Source organism: Ranitomeya imitator, chromosome 2 (genome assembly GCF_032444005.1).
Source record: "Ranitomeya imitator isolate aRanImi1 chromosome 2, aRanImi1.pri, whole genome shotgun sequence".
Classification (NCBI taxonomy): Eukaryota; Metazoa; Chordata; class Amphibia; order Anura; family Dendrobatidae; genus Ranitomeya; species Ranitomeya imitator.
This window is the reverse complement of record NC_091283.1, coordinates 446,504,240-446,529,130: the sequence shown is the minus strand read 5'-3', so window position 1 is coordinate 446,529,130 and position 24,891 is coordinate 446,504,240. Positions and strand designations below refer to the sequence as shown.

The following is a 24,891-nucleotide window of genomic DNA, read 5'->3' as shown; positions in this document are numbered from 1 at the left end:
ATCTGCCGACTTCTGATGTACGCCATCACCTCGGACATGACCTTTGTAAAGATCCTTGGAGCTGATGATAGTCCGAATGGGAGGACATTGAATTGGAAGTGATCTATAACTTCTCCTCTGGTGACTGCAAACCTTAGAAATTTTCGATAGGTTGGATGGACTGGGACGTGATAATATGCGTCCTGTAAGTCGATGGTTGCCATGACGAAGTCTTTCCCTATTAAGGGTACTGTCGATCTCACGGACTCCATTCTGAATCTTCTGTAGGTTACATATTGATTCAGCGGCTTCAGATTGATTATCATCCGATGGGATCCGTTTGGTTTCCTTATCAGAAAAAGGCTGGAATAATGGCCCTTGTTTCTTTCGTCTTTTGGGACTGTGGAGATCACATTGTTGATTAAGAGATCTTCTATCCCAGTTATCAGGGTGGACTGTAGCTTCGGTGTTGATAACGTTGTCGTTTTCATTCTTTTTTGGGGATATGATGTAAACTCTATTTTCATCCCCTCTTTGACCAATCTTAAGGTCCACTGATCCACACCGATCTCTTGCCAGACTGGGAGGAAGTTCGAAATCCGACCCCCCACTATGGCGGCGTCATTGCTTTCTCTGGTTTTGGGGTTGTGAAAGAAAAAGATTCCTGTCTTTCCCTCCTTTCGGATAGCTCCAGCGACCTGTCTTACCCTTTCCTCTGTATTGAGGAGTATGCTCCTGCTGAGCGCGGAAGGGTCTTTTCCTAGGGTTTCTAGGTTCTGGTAAGGTCTTTTTCTTGTCTGAAGCCTTTTCCAAAAGATCATCCAAGGCTGGTCCAAACATATACTTTCCTTTAAAAGGAATAGAACACAGCCTCATCTTGGAAGTCATATCCCCAGACCAGGATCTTAGCCAGAGTGCACGCCTTACCGAGTTTGACAGTGCAGATGATCTCGCCGTCACTCTCACGGATTCTGCGGAAGCATCTGCTAAAAAGCCTGTTGCCTTCTGGAAGATAGGCAAGGAGGCTAGAATATCTTCTCTCGGGGTACCTGAGGACAAGTGCTCCTCTAGCTGCCCCAACCAGCGATGCATCGATCTAGCCACGCAAGTGGATACTGAATTGATGTTCAGTAAAGACGCTGACGTTTCCCACGACTTCCTTAGTAGTCCGTCCATCTTACGTTCCAGAGGGTCTCTCAGTTGGGAGGCATCCTCGAATGGTAGCGTGGTCTTTTTGGCTACTCTGGCAATCTGGACGTCCACTTTTGGGACTTCTGACCAGCATGACACTGTCTCGGCATCCACAGGAAATCTGTCTTTAATTTCTGCTGGAGTAGTCAGCTTCTTTTCTGGGGATTCCCACTCGTCCAGAACTAAATCCCGGATGTTTTGGTGAATAGGAAACACCTGACGCTTCCTAGAACGAAGTCCTCCAAACATCTCTTCTTGCACTGACTGGGCCGTCTTCTCTTCCTCAACCTCCATAGTTTTCCTTACAGCCGTAAGGAGTTCTTCTATATCAGATGAAGAGAAGTAGTATCTCTCTTGCTGGACAGTTTCAGAGTCCAGGGATAATTCACCCTCCTCTGGGGGTTCGTCCGACATCTCTCCCTGAGAGTCCTCCTGCTCTTCCTCCTGTGGATTAGGTTTTCTTTTCTTAGCCTCAGGAGGGGCACTAGGAGATGGTGTAGGCTGGGAAAGAGTGGCCAGAGATGTTTTAATCTCCTGCTGGATTAAGGTTTTAATCTCCTCTATCAGGGATGGCTGTTCCTCTCTGATAATTTTGTCTGTGCATTCTTTGCACAATGATTTCTTGTATGAAGAGGACAGCTTCTTCATACAAACTGCGCATTTGCGGGTCGTTTTTGTTTTGCTTCCTGATGTGGGTTCCTTGTCCCCCTAAAAAGGAAGGGGAGAAGGAATCATAAGACTACAACCCACATCAGGGAATGGACACCCGGGGCCAGACTACTCACTGGGGCCGGGATGGTGCTGTGTTCTGCAGGTGCAGAGCGCGAGGAAGCAGACATCTCCATAGTCTTCACCACACAGTGGTCCTACCTGCGATGTCTTCCTGTCCAGGGCCTGAATATATAGGCGACCGGACGCAGCACCTGTCCTCCTGGATGAGGACCTCCTCCTCCGGTGTCCGGAAGTACATGGGGGGAGAACGCCGACGTCTTCCATGCTGTCTGCCTAGCGTTCCTGGCTGGAACGCACGAGGAACTTCCTGATTCAGAGAAGCTGGCCGGCGTCTGACGTCATATCCGGCCGCCGGCTTCAGACCGGAAGTACCCACACGCGCGCGCGGTGCGGAGGAGGAGAAGGGCTGGAGAGCTCCGAGAGGCCTCCAGCCGAAGAACGCCCCAGACCTTACCCGCAGGCACGGAATGGCGGCGGTGAAGAGTCCCGAGTCGGAGGAGACGGGAGCAGCGACAGGGAATGGACGTAAGTCTGATCCCCGCTGCCCGGCTAAACAATTCATATTCCCCCCGGTGACCGCTGCCGGCACAGTGCACCTGGGATGACCTCTTCATCCCTAGTAGGGACAGGAAAGAACACTGAGGGGAGGAGGAGGGAGGGGTTATTTAACCTCTTGTCATTTCCTGTCCCTATTAGGAAAGGGGTAACATCCTCCAGGTGTGCTGTCGTGGGCGGTTACTAGAGAAATAAAACGTTGCGTTTCCATGCGTTTTTTTCCGCAGCATGGGCACAGCGTTTTTTGTTTCCCATAGGTTTACATTGTACTGTAAACTCATGGGAAACGCTGCGGATCCGCAGCAAAATCAGCAACGCGTGCACATACCCTGAGACATGTACTGTCTGGATGAAGTGACCTGTCATGTAGGTATATTTTATTATCCAGTGGGACATCAGAACGTGCTAATTATACATTCACAGACAAATCAAAGGACAATAATTTTTCAAATTAATAGATTTATTACAATGTCCAAAAATCTGCATTATGCATAATTGTTCTCTGTCACCACCTGGCGGCCATTTGGCGTACTGCATTTATGAGCTAAATTTCATTTTCTCTGTCACTTTAAATACCTATCTCCACCAGTTCATGAAGATTTTGAGATTGTCTCTGTTGCCAGAGAGCCATTCCAACATACTAGGGTTCACTAAAAAGTTTCATAGTTCTAGGTACGTTGTTAATAATTGCTGGGGGTCCCAGCTTGACCCCCACAATTGTGAGAACATAGATCCAGATTTCCCTGATTTAAATAGCGGTCAAGCATGCACAATGCTGATTCATCATTAATTGTCCATGGGGCTGATGGAGTGCTGTATTTGGCTATCTCCATCACTCCCATAGTCTTTCAATGGAGTGGCATTGTCTATGCTCCCATGCAGTGCTAGTCAAATAAGAGATGAGCGACAAACAAACTACGATATTTCAAACTTTATGCCATACTGTTGGCAAAAACTGCTTAATGAATTCTCCCCATAAGGGTCTATGCACACGTTGCGGATTTGGCTGCGGATTCACTGCAGCTTTCCATGCATTGTACAGTACCATGTAAACCTATGGAAAACCAAATCCGCAGTGCACATGCTGCGGAAAATTCCGTGTGGAAGCACTGCGTTGTATTTTCTGCAGCATGTCAATTCTTTGTGCGGATTCCACAATGTTTTACACCTGCTCCATAATTGGAATCGGCAGGTGTAAAAATGCAGGTGAAATCCGCACAAAATCCGCAGGGGCGTTTTACCTGCAGATTATTCAGAACCTGTGCAGAAAAATCCGCAATGGAATCCGCAATGTGTGCACATACCCTAAGAAAGGCTTTATAGACCTAATGGTGTAGCACACTCTGCTAAACTGGCTGTATCAACAAAGGGGTAAATTTACTTCTGCCATCTAGTGGCAAAACGTGAAACTACATCACACCGCAGTTCTAACGGCAACGCGTTTGGAAAAACTAGGAAACCTTCTTTTATGTCCGACCTTGTATGAAGAACCTATGTAATCCACAGAACTGGAATTTTTTTTGCCGATGGATCCTGGACCCATTACAATGAGGCACCTTTTTTGTAGCCGATTGTTCGTAAAGAAAAAAAGAAAAAAAAAAAAAAATGGAGTCAAATCTCACTTTGGTCTGTGTCCTGGATCAAACTCATCACTGCAAATCAATGGCCCCATGAAAAGAGAAAAAGGGATAGCACATGGATGTCATCCGTATTTTACTATTTGACATTTTTTATTTTATATGAGAAAAACGGATTCAACAAAGATTGTAAAAAAAAAAAAAAAAAAACATTCACACGGATCAAAAATGGATCCAGCATTTGGCAACAAACCTGGCCGAGGGGGAAAAAAAGAACGGACCTTAGTTACACTGGATCTCTGACTGTCGATTCCTCGCTGTGTGATGGTCCAGGTAGCCGCGGAGCCAGCCACACATCACTGTGGTTCTGGGACGCGAGTCCTCCTCACCATTAGGCCACTCGCTTTCTTGGCCTCACATTAAAAATAATTGACACTTCTTCCTCGCCCTAAATGGTGGAGCCCCCAGCTGCGGACTCGGGTGTGGGACTGGACCTGAAGGGCAGTTTTATTATAATGGAGACGGTTTTCATATAATATTATTAGACAGCATCACAGATCGCAGTGCAAACCTCAGTTATGTGGCACACCATGCTTTGCACTGCGGCTCTGCTTGCTCATTTTGCGTTTCGAGAGGTGGTTTTCTTGACAACCAGCCATGACTGATAACGGAGAACAATAGATACAATTACAGTAGGCTTTTTCTGATGATCACATCGGATTCTGCGTTGATGTCACGTCTCCGTGGGTGAAGGCTGAGATCAGAGCACAGCGAGCGGCTCCCTGTAGGGCGGATACTCAGACTTCATAGTACGGTGAGAGGATGGAGTCAGTTGGAGATTAGTCATAATAATTAAATAGCCCTGAGGAGAGAGGAGAACCTGGTGGTCATCCACGGGGAAGAGCCGGGTATCTAAGCCCATCGTGTACCATACTGTATGATAAGACCTCATCCAATCATGTGTGATCACACATAAGCCTATTATGTGTGATACTATGCATCTAATTCTCCTCATTTGTTGTATATTGTCAGGGTATCTAAGCATTTCATGTGTCTACTACTGTACCTGTACCAATTATGTGTGATACGGTTTGCTGAGTTCCTGCATTCAAAACTATAATGGTCAATACTGACTGCTGAGATGGAATATGTTATCCTTTCAGTTTGCTGTATCTAAGCTTATTGTGTGATATTGTCTGCCGAGTTGGCGTATTTAAGCCTATTTTACAATATGGTCTTCGTTGCTTCTGTATCTAAGCCTATAATGTGTGATACAGACTACTGAACTGCTGTATTTATGCCATTTGTGTTATACCATCCGGTTAGCTGCTGTATCTAACTTTATTAAATGTGATAGTATCTACTGTGCTTATGTACCTAAGCCTATCATATGCAATACTTTTTGCCCGGCTAGTGACTTAATGGATGGGACTTCACCTGCAGCACACGAACGATGGGGTCTTGGAGCCGGACTAGAGGTGTTGGCAGTGGGAACATGTTCTTGAGTCGCTCTGCAGACAGATGACAGAGGTGAAAGACGCTGTAGTGTTCATCATGGGGGTTTATCACTAATAAATCCTCTGCCCCTGCGGGGAGCTATCGGGCTCCCTGGGCTATATCGTTTGTAGCTGGGTAGACACAAGATGACTGGTTAAACATAAGATGGTCTGGTCAATGGCTGTCTGAGGACCCTCTATGACCCACCGTAACATAACTCATATTAAAAGACCCTTACCATTCAGGAATGGGGTCATTATTTTCAGGCCTAAGTTAAGAGTTTTCTGCAGAGAGTCCATCTAATAGAAAAATACATGAAACATAGATCATAGAAGGTTCACATATTGTACATTCATAGTGAAGCAGCGCTGCAATGTAAAGTATGAAGGTGGGAGATGGACTCCAAACTATGTAAATAAGGTGAAGTCACTGATTACAGCTAAGGTCTAAAGAAGCAGAAATAAAAAGCAGCCGCATCCAAGGAATGGAGATATAAAAAGCAAATATAAAGTATGTAATCCACAAAGGCATTCAGTGCTAGGAATCTTTAGGGTATGTGGACACGTTGCGGATTTTGCTGCGGATCCGCAGCGGTTTTGACGCTGCGGATTTGCAGCTTTTTTTTCCATGAGTTTACAGTACCATGTAAACCTATGGAAAATAAAATCTGCAGTGCACATGCTGCGGAAAATAGGAATCCGCAGGTGTAAAACCACAGGTGGAATCCGCACAAAAACCGCATAAAATCTACGGTAAATCCGCAGTAAATCCACAGGTAAAATGCTTTTTTTTTTTCCTGCGGATTTCTCAAAACGGGTGCGGAAAAATCCGCAGAGGTTCCATCTACGTGTGCACATACCCTTAGACTTTGTGCTCCGCAACATTGAAATTACACCAAAAAGGAAACGTTGTGGAATTATGGAAATCACAGGACGGAGACGTTCCTGATCTGCAAATGATGGGAAAAAAAACATTTTTAAAACATCTTGATTTATTAAGTAATAAATCCCGACACTTACAGCCTCGGCTGGTATCAGTGAGGTTATTGATGGTTGTCTGAGGAAAGTTCTGCTGCGATGAATGCATTTGGAAAAATCATCAAGATCCGCTGCTGGCAGCTCCCTTTGCAATTGCTGAACAATGACATCCTATACACCATGTTTCAAATTATGCAAATGATATTTTTCTCAGAGTTTCCTAAATGGTCAGTGCAAATGACAGTAAGTCTAATAAAAGTCATCACCCGTTAGATTATATATCGAATTTTATTGAAGAAACCTCCCAATGATAACAGTATAATCGCCAAAATGAATAAAAACTCAAAATGCTCTGTTCCAAATTATTAGGCACAGTAGAATTTCTAAACATTTGATATGTTTTAAAGAACTGAAAATGCTCATTTGTGGAATTTGCAGCATTAGGCTGCCGTCACACTAGCAGTATTTGGTCAGTATTTTACATCAGTATTTGTAAGCCAAAACCAGGAGTGGAACAATTAGAGGAAAAGTATAATAGAAACATATGCACCACTTCTGTATTTATCTCCCACTCCTGGTTTTGGCTACAAATACTGATGTAAAATACTGACCAAATAATGCTAGTGTGACGGCAGCCTTAGGAGGTCACATTCACTGAACAAAAAAGCTATTTAACTTCAAAACATCCTAACAGGCCAAGTTACATGTTAACATAGGAACCCTTCTTTGATATCACCTTCACAATTCCTGCATCCATTGAACTTGTGAGCTTTTGGAGAGTTTCTGCTTGTATTTCTTTGCATGAAGTCAGAATAACTTGATTGTATACATCTGGTCCACTCTTAATTCTCTGACCAAGATGAGCAGAGACCACTCCTCTCTGCTTCACACCTGAATGCACTTAGTTGTACATATATTGCATAGCTCAAGTCTGCATAGACTTCAGTCTGCAGTGTGATTCCTATAAGTGTGTCCTAGAAGTGTGAAGATTATGTAGAATTAAAACCAGAATTGGACCAGAAGGGAACTGGCCAGTCACTGAAAACAATGTTTCTGTTTGTTTTCACTTTCACCCCTATAATCATTCACTTTCTGCTAACTCCCCTAATCCCTACACCAAGTAAGGAACTGTTCATCTCTTCTTCAATCCTCCCCATCCACCTCACCTCCTTCTCCAAACTGTTCCTTAACATACAATCCTCGGTCTCCAAACACAGACAGCCCCCTTATGCCCTCTCCTGCTCCCACCTGCTAACACTTTCTCTGCTCCTTCTCACTGCTGGTGATATCTCTCCAAATCCTGGTCCTTCTCACCACATTCCCACAGTTATTTCTACCTCCCATCCACGCTCTATCACAACCTTCCGTAACCTCTCTAACCTTATACCCATTCACCCAGCCCCTGCTTCCCCAGTCCCACTAACAGGAGCTCTGTGGAACGCTCGCTCTGTCTGCAACAAGCTTTCCTACATCCATGATCTTTTTGTTACTACCAAACTTTCCTTCCTCGCCATCACCGAAATCTGGCTCACCCCTTCTGACACAGCCTCGCTCCTGCTGCACTTTCGTATGGTGGCTTCCACCTTTCTCACCCTCTCCCCCCCCGCCCCAGCAGCAAACGTGGCGGAGGAGTTGGTTTTCTGTCAGATACCTGCTCCTTCACCCCAATCCCACTGCCACCCTCTGTTACCCTCCCTTTCTTTGAGGTGCACTCTGTGTGCATCTACTCTCCCTCCAACTGGCTGTCATCTACTGCCCCCCAGGGCCAGCCACCACCTTCTTTGACCACTTCACCACCTGGCTACTTCATTTCCTTTCTGCGGACATCCCCACTATCATCATGGGCGACTTTAACATCCCCATTGACACTTCCCTCTCAGCTGCCACTAAATTTCTATCTGTCACTTCCTCCTTTGGCCTCACTCAATGGTCTTCTACAGCCACCCACAAAGATGGCCACACACTGGACCTCATCTTCACCCGCCTCTGCTCCCTGTCTAACCTCTCTAACTCACCTCTTCCTCTCTCTGTCCACAACCTTCTCACATTCTCTTCCCTCCACTCCATGTCTACAATCCCCACCCCACAAACTTTCACACGCTCGCAGAAATCTTAAACACCTTGACCTACACTCATTCTCTGAATCCCTCCTCCCTCTTACAGATATAAGTTCCTTACAAAATGTGGATGACGCTGCCGCTCTATATAACACCACAATAGCTGTAGCTTTGGAATCTGCTGCCCCACTTACACATACCAAAGCTCGCAAAATCAACAGACAGCCCTGGAACACCAGCCTGACCAAAGAACTGAGGCGAGCTTCCAGGGCTGCTGAGCGGAGATGGAAAAGATCCCACGATCCAACGAGCACTTCATCACATTCAAACAGTCCCTCACTACTTTCAAGACCACACTCGCCACAGCTAAACAAACCTACTTCTCATCTCTCATATCCTCCCTGTCTCACAACCCTAAACAGTTATTCAATACCTTCAATTCTCTCCTCCGTCCCCCAGCACCTCCTCCCTTCCCACTCATCTCAGCTGAAGACTTTGACATCAGAGACAGTTTTGGTCAACAACCCCCAGAGCTCTTCCTCTCGACTTCCCAGCCCTCCACCTCCAAAACCAACTTCTCCACCATTACAGAAGATCGACTCTCCACTCTACTCTCAAGATCACATCTCACCACCTGTGCACTTGACCCGATCCCATCCCACTTCATCCCAAACCTCACCACAGTCTTCATCCCAAACCTAACTCATCTCTTCAACCTATCACTAACAACTGGTGTTTTCCCCTCAAGCTTTAAACATGCCTCAATCACACCTATCCTCAAAAAGCCCTCTCTTGACCCATCCTCTGTATCTAGCTATCGCCCTATATCACTTATCCCCTATGCCTCCAAGCTACTGGAACACCACGTCTACCTTGAACTGTTCTCCCATCTCTCTTCTTCCTCCCTCTTCGACCGCTTACAATCTGGCTTCTGGTCACACCACTCCACTGAAACTGCCCTAACTAAGGTCACCAATGACCTCTTAACCACCAAGAGCAAGCTACACTACTCTGTCCTCCTCCTCCTGGACCTGTCGGCTGCCTTTGAAGACACAAAAGCGCACAGAGAGGTCAAAAAATACTCTGTTGTAAAAAAGTCACAGTAAATAAGCAAGTGCTAGTCAAAAAATGAAAAAATACAGGGTATTTAGTTAATACGTTTTTTTGCAAAAAAAGTATGTTAAGCTGCTCCACCAATCGCCAAGGTATAACCATAATAGAGCAGTCCTATCTAATGTATATAATCCCTATCTGGTGTATTTAAAAACCTGATCATCTGTATAGTACCTGTATAAGCAGGGTTCAGAGAGAAAATATCCATGTGGAACTTGCAGGATGGAACAGCTACAATGAAAATGACCCACAGAGGAGTGGTGGACTCCCCAGTCTTGTAGAAACAAGAGAACAATTATAGAACCAAAAACACATGGGCTACTTGCACAGTGAACAAGTCTAAATACCCTGTATTTTTTCATTTTTTGACTAGCACTTGCTTATTTACTGTGACTTTTCTACAACAGAGTATTTTTTTACCTCTCTGTGCGCTTTTGTGTCTTCAAGTTCTTTGGTGGTGTGAACAGGTTTCTACAGACTTGTTCACTGTTTCTACAGACTTTGTGCGGATTCCGCAGCGGTTTACACCTGCTCCATAATAGGAATCCGCAGGTGGAATCCGCACAAATTCCGCATAAAAACCGCGGTGAATCCGCAGGTAAAACGCAGTGCATTTTACCTGCGGATTTATGAAATCAGCTGCGGAAAAATCCGCAGCCCTCAAAAATACGTGTGCACATACCCTTACAAGAAAAAATAATTTTTTTTTGTGTTTTTTTCCACCAAGGGTTATTTGGACATTTATACCATTCTTTGGGGCCGTACCAAATTATTAACTTGGATATTATCGTGCTATATTTGGTCAAACATTTAATTACCTCACCCCCAATGTGATGACAGAAACTGCTTTTCTTTGATGTGATGTATGATGCTCGGTGGTATGGATTATGTTGCTACTCGTAACTGCTTTTCCAGGTTTGCGCCAGTTAGTCTCGAGCACAGACGAATCTTTGCGATGATAAGTTTTGTTAAGAACTCGCAGCAGTAAGTCATACTGAACTCAGATGTATATTACACTGTAGGTCTTCTCACACGGGGAAATTCGTCATAGCTCACATTACACTTATAGAACTCAAGTAATGGGAGGTCTGCATAAACATCACATAAAGGATACAGAGACTGCTGTCTATACATTACCTAGAAGACACCAAGACTCCTGTCTATACATCACATGGGAGACACCGAGACTGCTCTCTATACATCACATGGGAGACACCGAGACTGCTGTATATACATCACATAGGGGATACAGAGACTGCTGTCTGTACATAACATAGGAGAAATCGAGACTGCTGTCTATCATCACATGGGAGAAACCGAGACTGCTCTCTATAAATCCCATAGGGGATACAGAGACTGTTGTCTATACATCACATAGGAGACACTGAGACTGCTGTCTATACATTACATGGGAGACACCAAGACTGCTGTCTGTACATCCAATAGGGGATACAGAGACTGCTGTCTATACATCCCATAGGGAATACAGAGATTGCTGTACATACATCACATGGGAGACACCGAGATTGCTCTTTATACATCACATGGGAGACACTGAGACTGCTCTTTATACATCACATGGGAGACACTGAGACTGCTCTTTATACATTACATGGGAGACAGAGACTGCTCTTTATACCTCACATGGGAGACACGAGACTGCTCTATATAAATCACATGGGAGACACCAAGACTGCTCTCTATACATCACATGGGGGACACAGAGACTGCTCTCTATACATCACATAGGGGATACACAGATTGCTGTCTGTACATCACATGGGAGACACTGAGTCTGCTCTCTATACATCACATGGGAGACACTGACACTGCAGTACAGAATGGATCAATGATGAAACCAGTAGTATGGTCATTTCACCAAAGTGTCCTAGGAGCAATTTTTTATCCCAAAAACACCAGACCGCATGTTGCTTGTGCTACCGGGAGCAGCCTGCGTGGCTTAAACATGCTACGATGGCCTCCAGCGTCTCCAGATTTGTCTTCCATAGATCACACTGCGGACATCATTAGTCGGCAACTGCCCAGGGAGCTGCCAGAAGCGGATCTTGAGGATTAGCCCAACTGCTGTCAACGCAGCAGAACACTCCTCAGACGATCAGTAATAACCTCACTGATAGCTTCGAAGGATGTAATGTAAGTGCTGGGATTTCTACCTGTGGCTAATACTGATGAAATTGAAGTGTTTTTAAAATGTTGATTCCATTTTTTTCACCTTTTGCCGATCAGTAACGTGTCTATCTATCCTGTGATTTCTATAATTTCACAACTTTTCCTTCAGTAGGGAGAGCTGTGGCCAATCCATGCATTAGCGGTCCGTGCTCCGGCCGGATTGCACGGATGTCTGATTGAGCATTTAGCGTTGCAATTAAAATGTTGATTATAGGGTACAAACTAAATTACCAGAAATGAGCAATAGGTGGCAGGCCTAAAGGAGCTTCATTACTAATAGATAATGGATAAGGCACTCACCTTCACAGGACCCACATCAGAATGTATCAGTGTCAGCGAAAAACTACAAAGAAAAACTGGAGTCATCTGCCAAAGAATGACACATCTCATCTGCACTTTGCTTCTGTAAAGCAGCAGTCTACAACCTATAGCCACTTTGTACATAAATTACTCTTGTACTGATGGTATGTGCTCAATCATTTCACCAGCAGAATAGCGAACGCAGCTCTGGGGTATAATACAGGATGTAACTTAGGATCAATACAGGATAAGTAATGTAATGTATGTACACAGTGACTCCACCAGCAGAATAGTGAGTGCAGCTCTGGAGTATAATACAGGATGTAACTCAGGATCAGTACAGGATAAGTAATGTAATGTATGTACACAGTGACTGCACCAGCAGAATAGTGAGTGCAGCTCAGCTGCTGCTCATTGTGTTGATTGTGGGTGCGGTCGCTGCTGAACCTGCTGTGTGCTCCTGAGCTCCAGAGAACCACCATCTCTCCACCCGGGGACCTGCTCTCTCTCTTACCCAGGGAGGGAGTGGGTTTCCTGGGATGAGTGAAGGAGCCAAGTCCCAGGCTTCTGCTTCCCGGACCAGGCTGGCGGGGGGCAGAAGGAACCAGCAACCAGCCTGCACATCAGAGGATTCGGGGGTGAGACGCTCAACCAGGAGTCGCAGCAATGTGGCTCCTACTCCCCCCAGGTCTGCAGAGACCCAGAGAAGCCGCAAGGCTTCCATGGAGGAGAAGCCTGCTAGCGTGCAAGATAGCGGCCCTTCCGGAGGAAAGCTGAGTGCTCAAGGAGGTGAGGCCGACCTCACTGAGGAGGGTTGGGCGCTGCAGAGACCCCGGGAGTCTGTGTCCACCTATGCCTCCCGGGTCATGAGCCACCTTCGTGAGTATGAAGATGCTAGCAAGACCTTGAGAAGGCTCCGGGAGGAGCTGCGCTGCACAAGCGCTAAAGCTGCAGGCGCCTCCAGACCCAGGAAGACGCAATTCCAGGCGGAGGTAAAGATTCTGAAGCTTGAAATTAATGACCTGGAGGTAAGAAAAGCATTTATTCGAGAAAAAAGTGGACCATTTAAAGAAAAGCTTATAAATGAAGACAGATTCAGAGAAATGGCTGATAACAGAGAGCAAAGGCAGATGGGGCTGCAGCCTGAGTGCCAGGTGGATGATGATGATGAGGAGGAGGAGGATGACCAGCAGAAAGCTCCACCTGGCAGCCCTCTTAATCACTCAGAGGCCACGTGCAGCGAGCTCCCTGCTGGACAGGCGACAATGACATCTCGTCGCAGTTCTGCTGGCTCTGGGGAGGACAGTGACATCGGCCAGGGAGGGGCGCTAATGGCAGAGATCAAGCTGCTGGAGTCCCCAGTGTGCCTTCAGAACTTCCATCTTGGTGATGATTTACCAGAGGAGGCACCTGGGGGCCAGAAGAAAAAGGCAAAGAAAACCACCAAGCCAAAGCTGCAGGAAGCGGTAAGCTATGTATATGCCCCCCTCCCTGTACCCCCTGAGTCGGCTGCAGGGTCAGCTCGCTGTATAAGCCCCGTTGCCCAGCCCAGCCCGGGTTCTGCTGTGGATCCGGTGCAAAGGCACGGGGAGATTACAGAGCACGGTAATGAGGCGCAGAGCTCCGTCTCTGCTTGTAGTAGCGGGGCCGTAGCAGCAGGTGCATCAGCCGAAAGGCTGGATAGTGAGGGCGGCCCGGCGGCGGGCATACGATCAGGCCACGATACTGTGGTCCGCTCCTCAGTGGGAGGGGGGAGCGGCCCGGTGTCGGGGGCAGCTCCGGTAGCCTCGGTGCCCCTGAATACTGTTGCCGCTGATCACTTAGTTGAGGGGCGGCGGCAGTGTGAGGGGGTTACCGGGGCTGGGAGTTCTGGTCTTCCCAAAGTCCTATTTTGTGTTGGTACCGCTGGTCAACAAGATCCTGATGCTAAGGATCAGCGGTGCCCCACAGCAGCTAAAGATCAACGACGCCTGGTAGCAACCATGAAGCAGCGGAAAATATTAACTAATGATGCGGAGGGCACACAAAAAACCAGGGGTGAGGTCACCTCCAGTTCTGTGGAGGAGACTCAGCCCCTTGTGCCTGATGATGCGGAGGCCAAAGTGTCACCCCCTGTTGTCACTGGTCCAGCAGGAGTGAATGTGGTGGTGGGTATGGATGCAGAAAACTCTTTGTCTAGTGGTGTGGTTGCAGGTTTGGTAGAGGGTGAGGGGGTTATGGAGGTGGGTAATGGTGATGCTGATGGTGTGGATGTGGTCACTGGTCCGGTTGCCCCCCCGGTGGTGGCAGCGCCTGTCAGGAGTTATGCCGCTGTCACCTCCGGGGGAAATAGGGCATCCTCCTCGTCTCCGGGCTCTGGGGACGGCATGTTGCAACGGCGTCTCCTGGAGGCTCTAAAGAGGGGGGAGAGATCACTAATAGTAGAGGGTCGAGAGGTTGATCTATCCTTCTGGATAGAGAGGCATGGCCTCGGGGCCTTCCGAGAGCAAAGAGGGGGGGATACAGTGTGGTCCCTCCCAACAGCCGGGCCGGGTAGTGTGCGTAGGAATGTGGTCCATCTTCAGTGGAGGGGCAATGATGCGTGTCCTCCAAGGTCTAAAGTTGTGGAGCTCCTGCTGAGGATGGGCTTCAGTGCGATTGACATCTACGCCTTGATACATCCCTATTCCACACCTAATTTTGATGTCAGCTTTGTTCGGCCGGAGGGGCTTGAGCTCTTCTGGTCGAACTATGAGTTGACAAAAAATGAGCCCGGCTGGCAAGACTTTGCCGTTCAGGTGGTGTCTCGTCAAAATCAAGTCAAGAAAGTGACCGTGATGACTTGTAACGAGTCACTTTCTTGTTATGACATCATGACGTGGCTTGGCCGGTATGGAGAGGTGGTAGAAATGCCAAAGAAAAACCGTGATGAGTTTGGTATCTGGTCAGGGGCCTGGACGTTTGTGGTAAAACTTAAGCGTTCAGGTGGTACGGTTGCCCACATACCATCATCTGCCTTCCTGGGTAGGGATCGTATCCTGGTCTTCTACCAGGGGCAACCGAAGCTCTGTCACAAGTGCGGCGACCCCACACACTTCAGCGCAAACTGCACTGTGCAGAAGTGTGCATTGTGTGGGGATATCGGCCATATTGCTGCATCTTGTGTGGAGATTAGGTGTCACCTGTGTGGTGAGTTAGGTCACCCATTCAGCCGTTGTCCTCGCTCCTTCGCTAACGCAGTCGTGACCCCGGTGGGAGAAAGCCGTGAGGCTGATTCTGCTGGGGAAGGGACTAGCAGGGGTGAGGGAGCTGAGGGGCCAAGGAAGAAAAGCAATAAAAAGACACCTGCACAGCTAAGGCGTCTAGACAAGCGCAGACAGGATAGGGAGCTGGGCGAGCCTCGTACTACTGGGGCGGCCCCTGTCCTGGATGCCAGTCTTGCTGCTGAGGCCCCGAGGGATGATGAGTTGGATGAGGAGGTCAGGAGGATCCACAGGGAGGAAAGTGCCACTGCCTTAGAGTCCTCCCATTATGAAAGTATGGATGAGGATAATAGGCAGTGGCTAGAGGACAAGCGTAAGCTCGGCACCAAAAAGAAGAGAAAGAAGGGAGATAAAACATCTTCTCCCGCTCTGACCAAGGTACCTAAGGAAGGAAAAACCGACTCCCCTCTGGTTGGTCTTTCTAACCGGTTCCAAGCCCTTGAAAACATCTCTTCCTCTGAGGAGGAAGCTGAGGGTGAGGTTCTGGCTTCGGCGGGGCTCACAGGGGACGCCGAGTCTCCTCCATCTGGGAATGTAAGATCCTTGGAGGGAGGGACTGGCCCAGAGTCCGGAGACGAGGACGAAAAAAATAAAAAACACGTGGGTATGGATACCTCATTGTCATTAAAGAGGGGGAAGGATTCCTCCTCTGAGGCAGAGGATAAGGGGAGTGGGAAAAAGAAAGCCATCTAACTCAATCACCAGTGATGGCGGTACCCACTCCGTTGACGCTGGAGTCCATTAATGTCGCCAGCATAAAGTCAAATACAGCTAGATTTGCGGCCTTTGATTTTCTCAGCCGGGTTGAAGCTGACATTTTCTTTTTGCAAGAGACCAGGCTGCCAAACATGGCAGATGTGTTTAAAGCTAAGAGGGAGTGGGGACTCGGGCCCTCCTATTGGTCTCTTGCGGCCGAGCCGTATAGCGGAGTGGCGGTCCTTTTTACCGCACCGGTGGAATGCCGACGGGTTATTGAGTTAGAAATGGGGAGGTGCCTGATCTTAGATGTCCTCATGAAGGGACAAGAGCTCCGGCTCATCAACATTTATGGTCCCCAATCTAAGTGGGACCGGAAGTGTCTCTTTATGAGGATCAAGCCCTACCTTTTTACAAGTCGGCAGGTTGTCTTTGGAGGGGACTTCAATGCTGTCACGAGGCCCCGAGATAGAGGAGGTTCCAGAGACAAGCTGACTTATGATAGCGTCGCCCTTAATAGTATAGCTAGTGAGGCTCGCCTGGTGGATGTCCACATTCGGCACACCCCAGGCCACGAGGGGTTCACCTATCATAGAGGTAACTGTAGGTCCAGAATAGATAGGTTTTATTTAAAGGAGGAAGCTGTCTCTTCAGCAGTGTCTGTTGTTGAGGTGGAGTTCTCCGACCACTGTTTAATTTTGTTTTCTCTGAATGTTACAGAGACCCTCCGGATGGGAAGAGGCTTTTGGAGGCTCAATTAATCTCTCTTGGAAGAAGCGGAGATAAGACAGTCCTTTGAGGAATTTCTTCAGGGCCAGGTACCATTACTGGATCTTTGTAGTAGTAAGTCAGAGTGGTGGGAGATGTTTAAGGAAAGGGTGGCGAGATTCTTCCGCCAGCTCTCGAGCCTCAGGAGTCTGAACAGGTACCGTCTGTATCAGGGTCTGAGGAGGAAACTCGAGCATCTTGTCTCAACTGGAGGTAGCCGCGAGGAGATCTCCAGAGTGAAATCTTTGCTTATGAGGTGTCAGTACGATAGACACGCATCTTTGGTTTTTGAGAGGGATTATGGGAAGTACCGCTCACCCGACCCTTACAGAAACTGCAGGATGTCAGTGAATAGTAAAGTGGTTACAGGACTGGTCGACACTGCGGGGTCCCTGAGACGATCCAGATCAGGGATCCTGGAGGTTGTCAGATCCTTCTACTCGCACCTCTTGGGGAAGAGGGATCTTGATTGGGATGAGATGTCGGCTTTCCTGGCTGAAGCTGTCCCCGAACCAGGGGTAGACCCCTCTCTTGACGTTTTGACAGAAATGATCAGTGAAGAGGAAGTTCAGTTGGCGATTGAAGGGCTTGCCCCCAAAAAATCGCCTGGTCCAGATGGCTTAACATCTGAATTCTATAAGACCTTTAAGGACGTTTTGGTTCCCCTCTTGACTGAGGTATTCAATGAGTGTCTTTCCTCGGGCACTCTGCCGAAGTCAATGAGGAGGTCTGCTCTGATCATCTTGTCAAAGGGTAAGGACCCGTCTTGCATTGGGAACTGGCGTTCCATAGCGCTTCTGAATGCAGACAGGAAGGTTCTGGCAAAGGTGCTGTTTAATCGGCTGGTGAAATTTGCACCCCGACTCCTTTCGGGGGCCCAGCATTGCTCTGTTCCAGGCCGCAGCACATTTAGTGCTGTGCTCAGTGTCCGAGAGGCAGTGGAGCAGGGTAGGGCTGGTCACTGGAAGGGGTACATGCTGTCACTGGACCAGGCAAAAGCGTTTGATCGGGTTAATCATGAGTACCTCTGGTCCGTCCTTCTGAGATATGGCCTGCCCGGGGGGTTTGTTGATTGGCTTAAGACCTTGTACAGTGGGGCAGAGAGTTTCCCGCTTGTGAATGGTTGGATTGGCAGCTCTTTTGAGGTTGGGTCCGGTGTTCGCCAGGGTTGTCCCTTGAGCCCGCTGCTGTACGTGTTTGCGATTGACCCTCTTCTTAGGAGGGTGGAGCGTAGACCGTTGGCCGGGATCGGGATGGACCGGGCAGCACCGGAAGCCACTCTGAGGGTGGTGGCGTATGCCGATGATGTCACTGTGTTTGTTTCCTCTCATGAGGAGGCAGGGTGGCTGATGTCAGAGGTAGATCGCTACTCGGAGGCATCCGGGTCCAAGATCAACCGGGATAAGTGTGAGAGTCTCTGGCTGGGAGGAGGAGATCCTGGTTTTGATCTCCCGGACACCCTTCCAGGACCCAAAGTCTCTGCAAAAGTCCTTGGCATCGAATTTGGCTAGGGGGATTACCCCAAACAAAATTGGGACAGCAGGCTAGAGATCGCCACTCAGAAGGTGAACCAATGGAAGGGTTGGTCTTTGACCCTAAGGGAAAGGGTAAACCTGATCAAAACTCGGGTCTACAGTTTGTTCTTCCAACTGTTATGGGGGAATAGACTGAACCTGGTCAAGAGGGAGGTTACTTACCGTACGAGGAGACTAGGAGGGTTGGGTATGGTCAACCCTGTGGTATTCCTTGTGGATACCTTCATTAAGATCAATATCACAAACCTCTGGAAAGAGGGCTCCTCCGTGGGTATTCTCCTGTAGGGGATGGTTTCAGCCTTTCTTCCAGGAATGGGAGACAGGAGGGCAAGTGAAGGATCTTCGCACACCACATGGACATCATCCGGCTTACGCTACCTTGGTTCTGAAGGTAATTCGTCGGTGGGGTCTGGGAATGTGGGAGATCAGGACTCTGCCAAGGAAACTCCTTGACAATAGGGTTCTGTTGACCCATTTCCAGAGGCCTCTGGCGCTCAGGGACTGCCCAAGTCGGGATCTTGGGATGGGTTTGCATCTTTTGAATTCTATCAGGATCCCCTCGAAGTTTTGGGACTTAGCTTGGCGCTGCTTCCATGGGAAACTGTGTGTGAGGGACAATCTGAAGTGTAGGAGCTCTGAGGACAGGAATTGTCCTCGGGAGCATTGTGGTACCTTGCTGGAAAGCATGGACCACTTCCTGCTTCATTGTCCCTTCAACACAGAGGTGTACAACAGGGTGGGTGCCTTCATTGGCTGGTCTCGGCTGGCCGGTCTCTCCTATGCAGAATGGGCCTATGGAGCATTCGGAGACCTTGGTGGTCGGGACCGCTGCACCTTATTTCTAGTTAGCGCAGTGGTTAGGTATCACACGTGGAACGCACGGTGCTTAGTATCGACGCAACGAAAAATCCTCCCAGTGGAAGATGTGTTTAGGACCATACTCTGTGACCTGGTGAAGGTGCGCTCTCTGGAGTATGGGAGACTGGGCGCACGGAGGGACACTCTCCTCTGGAAGGGTTTTTCTTTTAGTGTGCCCTAGTCTGGTCATCTCCTTTCCTGGTGGTGGGCTGCTGCTGACACTGTAGATTTTTGTTTTGTTTGATCATTATACACTGATGTAGGGCTGCAGGCGCCGAACTTGGGCTTCGTGATGTGTAATTATTGTGGTATGTGCTGCTGTATATAATGTACAGTTAGGGCCAGAAATATTTGGACAGTGACACAATTTTCGCGATTTGGGCTCTGCATGCCACCACATTGGATTTGAAATGAAACCTCTACAACAGAATTCAAGTGCAGATTGTAACGTTTAATTTGAAGGGTTGAACAAAAATATCTGATAGAAAATGTAGGAATTGTACACATTTCTTTACAATCACTCCACATTTTAGGAGGTCAAAAGTAATTGGACAAATAAACATAACCCAAACAAAATATTTTTATTTTCAATATTTTGTTGCAAATCCTTTGGAGGCAATCACTGCCTTAAGTCTGGAACCCATGGACATCACCAAACGCTGGGTTTCCTCCTTCTTAATGCTTTGCCAGGCCTTTACAGCCGCAGCCTTCAGGTCTTGCTTGTTTGTGGGTCTTTCCGTCTTAAGTTTGGATTTGAGCAAGTGAAATGCATGCTCAATTGGGTTTAGATCTGGAGATTGACTTGGCCATTGCAGAATGTTCCACTTTTTGGCACTCATGAACTCCTGGGTAGCTTTGGCTGTATGCTTGGGGTCATTGTCCATCTGTACTATGAAGCGCCGTCCAATCAACTTTGCAGCATTTGGCTGAATCTGGGCTGAAAGTATATCCCGGTACACTTCAGAATTCATCCGGCTACTCTTGTCTGCTCTTATGTCATCAATAAACACAAGTGACCCAGTGCCATTGAAAGCCATGTATGCCCATGCCATCACGTTGCCTCCACCATGTTTTACAGAGGATGTGGTGTGCCTTGGATCATATGCCGTTCCCTTTCTTCTCCAAACTTTTTTCTTCCCATCATTCTGGTACAGGTTGATCTTTGTCTCATCTGTCCATAGAATACTTTTCCAGAACTGAGCTGGCTTCTTGAGGTGTTTTTCTGCAAATTTAACTCTGGCCTGTCTATTTTTGTTATTGATGAATGGTTTGCATCTAGATGTGAACCCTTTGTATTTACTGTCATGGAGTCTTCTCTTTACTGTTGACTTAGGGACAGATACACCTACTTCACTGAGAGTGTTCTGGACTTCAGTTGATGTTGTGAACGGGTTCTTCTTCACCAAATTAAGTATGCGGCGATCATCCACCACTGTTGTCATCCGTGGACGCCCAGGCCTTTTTGAGTTCCCAAGCTCACCAGTCAATTCCTTTTTCTCAGAATGTACCCAACTGTTGATTTTGCTACTCCAAGCATGTCTGCTATCTCTCTGATGGATTTTTTCTTTTTTTTCAGCCTCAGGATGTTCTGCTTCACCTCAATTGAGAGTTCCTTTGACCGCATGTTGTCTGCTCACAGCAACAGCTTCCAAATGCAAAACCACACACCTGGAATCCACCCCTGACCTTTTAACTACTTCATTGATTACAGGTTAACGAGGGAGACGCCTTCAGAGTTAATTGCAGCCCTTAGAGTCCATTGTCCAATTACTTTTGGTCCCTTGAAAAAGAGGACGCTATGCATTACAGAGCTATGATTCCTAAACCCTTTCTCCGATTTGGATGTGGAAACTATCATATTGCAGCTGGGAGTGTGCACTTTCAGCCCATATTATATATATAATTGTATTTCTGAACATGTTTTTGTAAACAGCTAAAATAACAAAACTTGTGTCACTGTCCAAATATTTCTGGCCCTAACTGTATATATTGTATATAGGGATATAGATTTGGGTGTAGGTGTTACGTTGGGTGGTGGGAAAAGGGGGGAGGTGGGATTATCTTGTGGGACTATGGGACACTGGGTTGTTTGGGGGAAAACTGTCACTGCCTGATCTGGCCTATGGACGTTGGACATGGACTGAGGCATGAGACGCAGGACCAGCTCTCAGGTCAGTGCGGGGGGTTGGGAATGGAGGATATCTTAGCATTGTATATATTTGTAGTTATTTTATTTAAAAAAGAAAAAAAAAAAAGTTCATGTATATAGTTTGTTTGCCATTGTTTATTTTATTTGTTATTATTATTTTTGTTTGGTGACCGGACCAGAAGGTCAAAGTAGTTATTCTGTATATACTGTATATACTGTGTGAGAGGAGAGAATGAGCGGCTGGACCAGTGTTCAGTATACTGTTTATTTTCTGGCTAATATTTTTGTTATGTTTTCTGCTATTATTATTGTTATGTTTTTCATTTTTATAATAAAAGATCTACAGGATGTAACTCAGGATCAGTAATGTAATGTATGTACACAGTGACTGCACTAGCAGAATAGTGAGTGCAGCTCTGGAGTATAATACAGGATGTAACTCAGGATCAGTAATGTACTGTATGTACACAGTGACTGCACCAGCAGAATAGTGAGTGCAGCTCTGGAGTATAATACAGGATGTAACTCAGGATCAGTACAGGATAAGTAATGTAATGTATGTACACAGTGACTGCACCAGCAGAATAGTGAGTGCAGCTCTGGAGTATAATACAGGATGTAACTCAGGATCAGTAATGTAATGTATGTACACAGTGATTCCACCAGCAGAATAGTGAGTGCAGCTCTGGAGCATAATACAGGATGTAACTCAGGATCAGTACAGGATAAGTAATGTAATGTATGTACACAGTGATTCCACCAGCAGAATAGTGAGGGCAGCTCTGGAGTATAATACAGGATATAACTCAAGATCAGGACAGGACAAGTAATGTAATGTATGTACACAGTGACTGCACCAGCAGAATAGTGAGTGCAGCTCTGGAGTATAACAGAGGATGTAACTCAGGATCAGTACAGTATAAGTAATGTAATGTATGTACACAGTGACTGCAGCAGCAGAATAGTGAGTGCAGCTCTGGAGTATAATACCCGAGTATAAGCCGACCCCCTAATTTTGCCACAAAAAACTGGGAAAATTTAATGACTCGAGTATAAGCCTAGGGTGGAAAATGCAGCAGCGGTAAATTTCAAAAGTAAAAATAGATACCAATAAAAGTAAAATTAATTGAGACATCAGTAGGTTAAGTGTTTTTGAATATCCATATTGAATCAGGAGCCCCATATAATGCTCCACAAAGTTTGATGGGCCCCATTAGATGCTCCATATTAAAATATGCCCCATATAATCCTGCATAAAGGGTAATAAGGGCCCCATAAGATGCTCCATAGAGATATTTGCCCTATATAGTGCTGCACAAACGTTTTGGCCCCATAAAATGCGCCATACAGACACTTGCCCCATATAGTACTGCACAAGTGTTATGGCCCCATAAGATGCTCCATACAGTCACTTGCCCTATATAGTGCTGCACAAACGTTATGGCCCTATAAGCTGCTCCATACAGTCACTTGCCCCATATAGTGCTGCACAAACGTTATGGCCCCATAAGATCATCCATACAGTCACTTTCCCCTTATAGTGCTGCACAAACGTTATGGCCCCATAAGATCATCCATACAGTCACTTGCCCCTTATAGTGCTGCACAAGCGTTATGGCCCCATAAGATGCTCCATACAGTCCTTTGCCCCATATGCTTTTGCTGCGATAAAAAAAAATTTAAAAAATCACATACTCACCTCTCGTTGCTCAGGACCCCCGGCACTTTCAATAGTCACCTGCTCCTCGTTCCGGTACAGCTCCGTCTTCAGCACTGACGTTCACGCAGAGGGCGCGCACTGACCACGTCACCGCGCCCTCTGACCTGAGCGTCACAGCCAGAGGATGTTGAAGACGGGGCCGCACCGGAACGAGGAGTGGTGAATATCGCGCAACGCAGTGCTCCCCTCCCCGTATACTCACCTAATCCTGGCGCGGTCCCTGCACATCCCTGCTTCTTCCAGCACTGCATCTTCTTCCTGTATTGAGCGATCACAGTTACCGCTCATTACAGTAATCAATATGCGGCTCCACCTCTAAGGGAGGTGGAGCCACATATTCATTACTCTAATGAGCGGTACCATATGACCGCTCAGTACAGGAAGAAGCTGCAGCACTGGAAGAAGCAGGGACGTGCAGGGACCGCGCTTGGAGTAGGTGAGTATAATTACACAGATGCCGCTCCCCCTCCACTGCCGACCCCTGGGTATGACTTGAGTAAAAGCTGAGGCTGAAAATCTCGGCGTATACTCGAGTATATACGGTAACTCAGGATCAGGGACAAGTAATGTATGTACACAATGACTGCACCAGCAGAATAGTGAGTGCAGCTCTGGAGTACAATACAGGATATAACTGAGGATCGGTACAGGATAAGTAATGCAATGTATGTACACGGTGACTCCACCAGCAGAATAGTGAGTGCAGCTCTGGAGTATAATACAGGATGTAATGGATTTAAAAATAAAATTACATTTTTAAAGGTGTTTAAATGTAGGCTTACCCTTTAAGGAAGTTGGTAAATGAAATTTGCAATGTTAGAATTTGGTTATTGACTGACTAATATTGATTTTTGGCTACATACTTCATTATGGATATAGTTGCTCCCACTGTTTCTTCAGATAAGATCACATTTACTGCAGTCTCTGAGTCCTGTGCAAAGAATACTGGGATCATTACATGGATCATTAGTAAGACTCACATCATCTCTCCAAACAGCAACTCACGGCCTGCATCTGGAAAACCGGGAACCGCGTCTGGTTCGGATACACGGCAAATGCCTGGATCTCTGCAGACACCTGCACTGTTAGTGAGTCCGGCTGGCAGCTAACGGACGGGGCTGATCGGGCAGAGACCTGGAGGACAAGTGGCGGGGAGTCCGGGAAACATTTGGGGAGCTGTGGATGAAGGAGGAGACACTGTAGTTTAAAAGATTTTTGGGATCTCATACACTTTGTTGGTACTATCAACGCAGCATTTTAGCTGCCAAAAAAAACCCAGAAATACAAAAAACACTCTGTGTACATCCACTTAAACAATGTCATTTGGTTAGTAAGTCACAATCAATGATTTTCAGAGAATTGCCACATCCAATATTGAGCAGATTCACAGGAGACTCTTACCTCCGGCACAAACACGGTGAGACTCTTCACATTCAGGCGGAGAGGAGATTGCTTCGGGATCTAAAACCAGAGCAATAGTAATTAGTGATGAGCGAGTGTACTCGTTGCTCGGGTGACGTCCGAGTATTTTTTAGTGCTCGGAGATTTAGTTTTCATCGCGGCAGCTGAATGATTTACAGCTACTAGCCTGCTTGATTACACGTGGGAGTTCCCTATCAACCAGGCAACCCCAACATGTACTCAGCCTGGCTAGTAGCTGTAAATCATTCAGCTGCCACAATGAAAACTAAATCTCCGAGCAGTCATAAATACTCGCTCATCACTAATAGTAATCCTTATCACGTCGCAGACAAT

At 46.9% G+C, this 24,891-nt stretch overlaps 1 protein-coding gene across 1 annotated transcript in view; it reads right to left on the bottom strand.

The window, feature by feature from the left end:
- Window positions 1-2,904: 2,904 nt before the first annotated feature.
- LOC138664363 (bactericidal permeability-increasing protein-like) overlaps window positions 2,905-24,891 on the bottom strand; it is a 45,104-nt gene continuing 23,117 nt past the window's right edge. The window contains exons 10-16 of the mRNA XM_069751002.1: window positions 24,538-24,597; window positions 24,142-24,312; window positions 24,000-24,067; window positions 12,169-12,211; window positions 5,770-5,830; window positions 5,472-5,545; window positions 2,905-4,896 (exon numbers count right to left, since the gene is read on the bottom strand). Coding sequence (XP_069607103.1) covers window positions 4,795-4,896; window positions 5,472-5,545; window positions 5,770-5,830; window positions 12,169-12,211; window positions 24,000-24,067; window positions 24,142-24,312; window positions 24,538-24,597 — 579 coding nt within the window. The 3' untranslated portion in view covers window positions 2,905-4,794. The remainder of the gene's footprint in view (window positions 4,897-5,471; window positions 5,546-5,769; window positions 5,831-12,168; window positions 12,212-23,999; window positions 24,068-24,141; window positions 24,313-24,537; window positions 24,598-24,891) is intronic.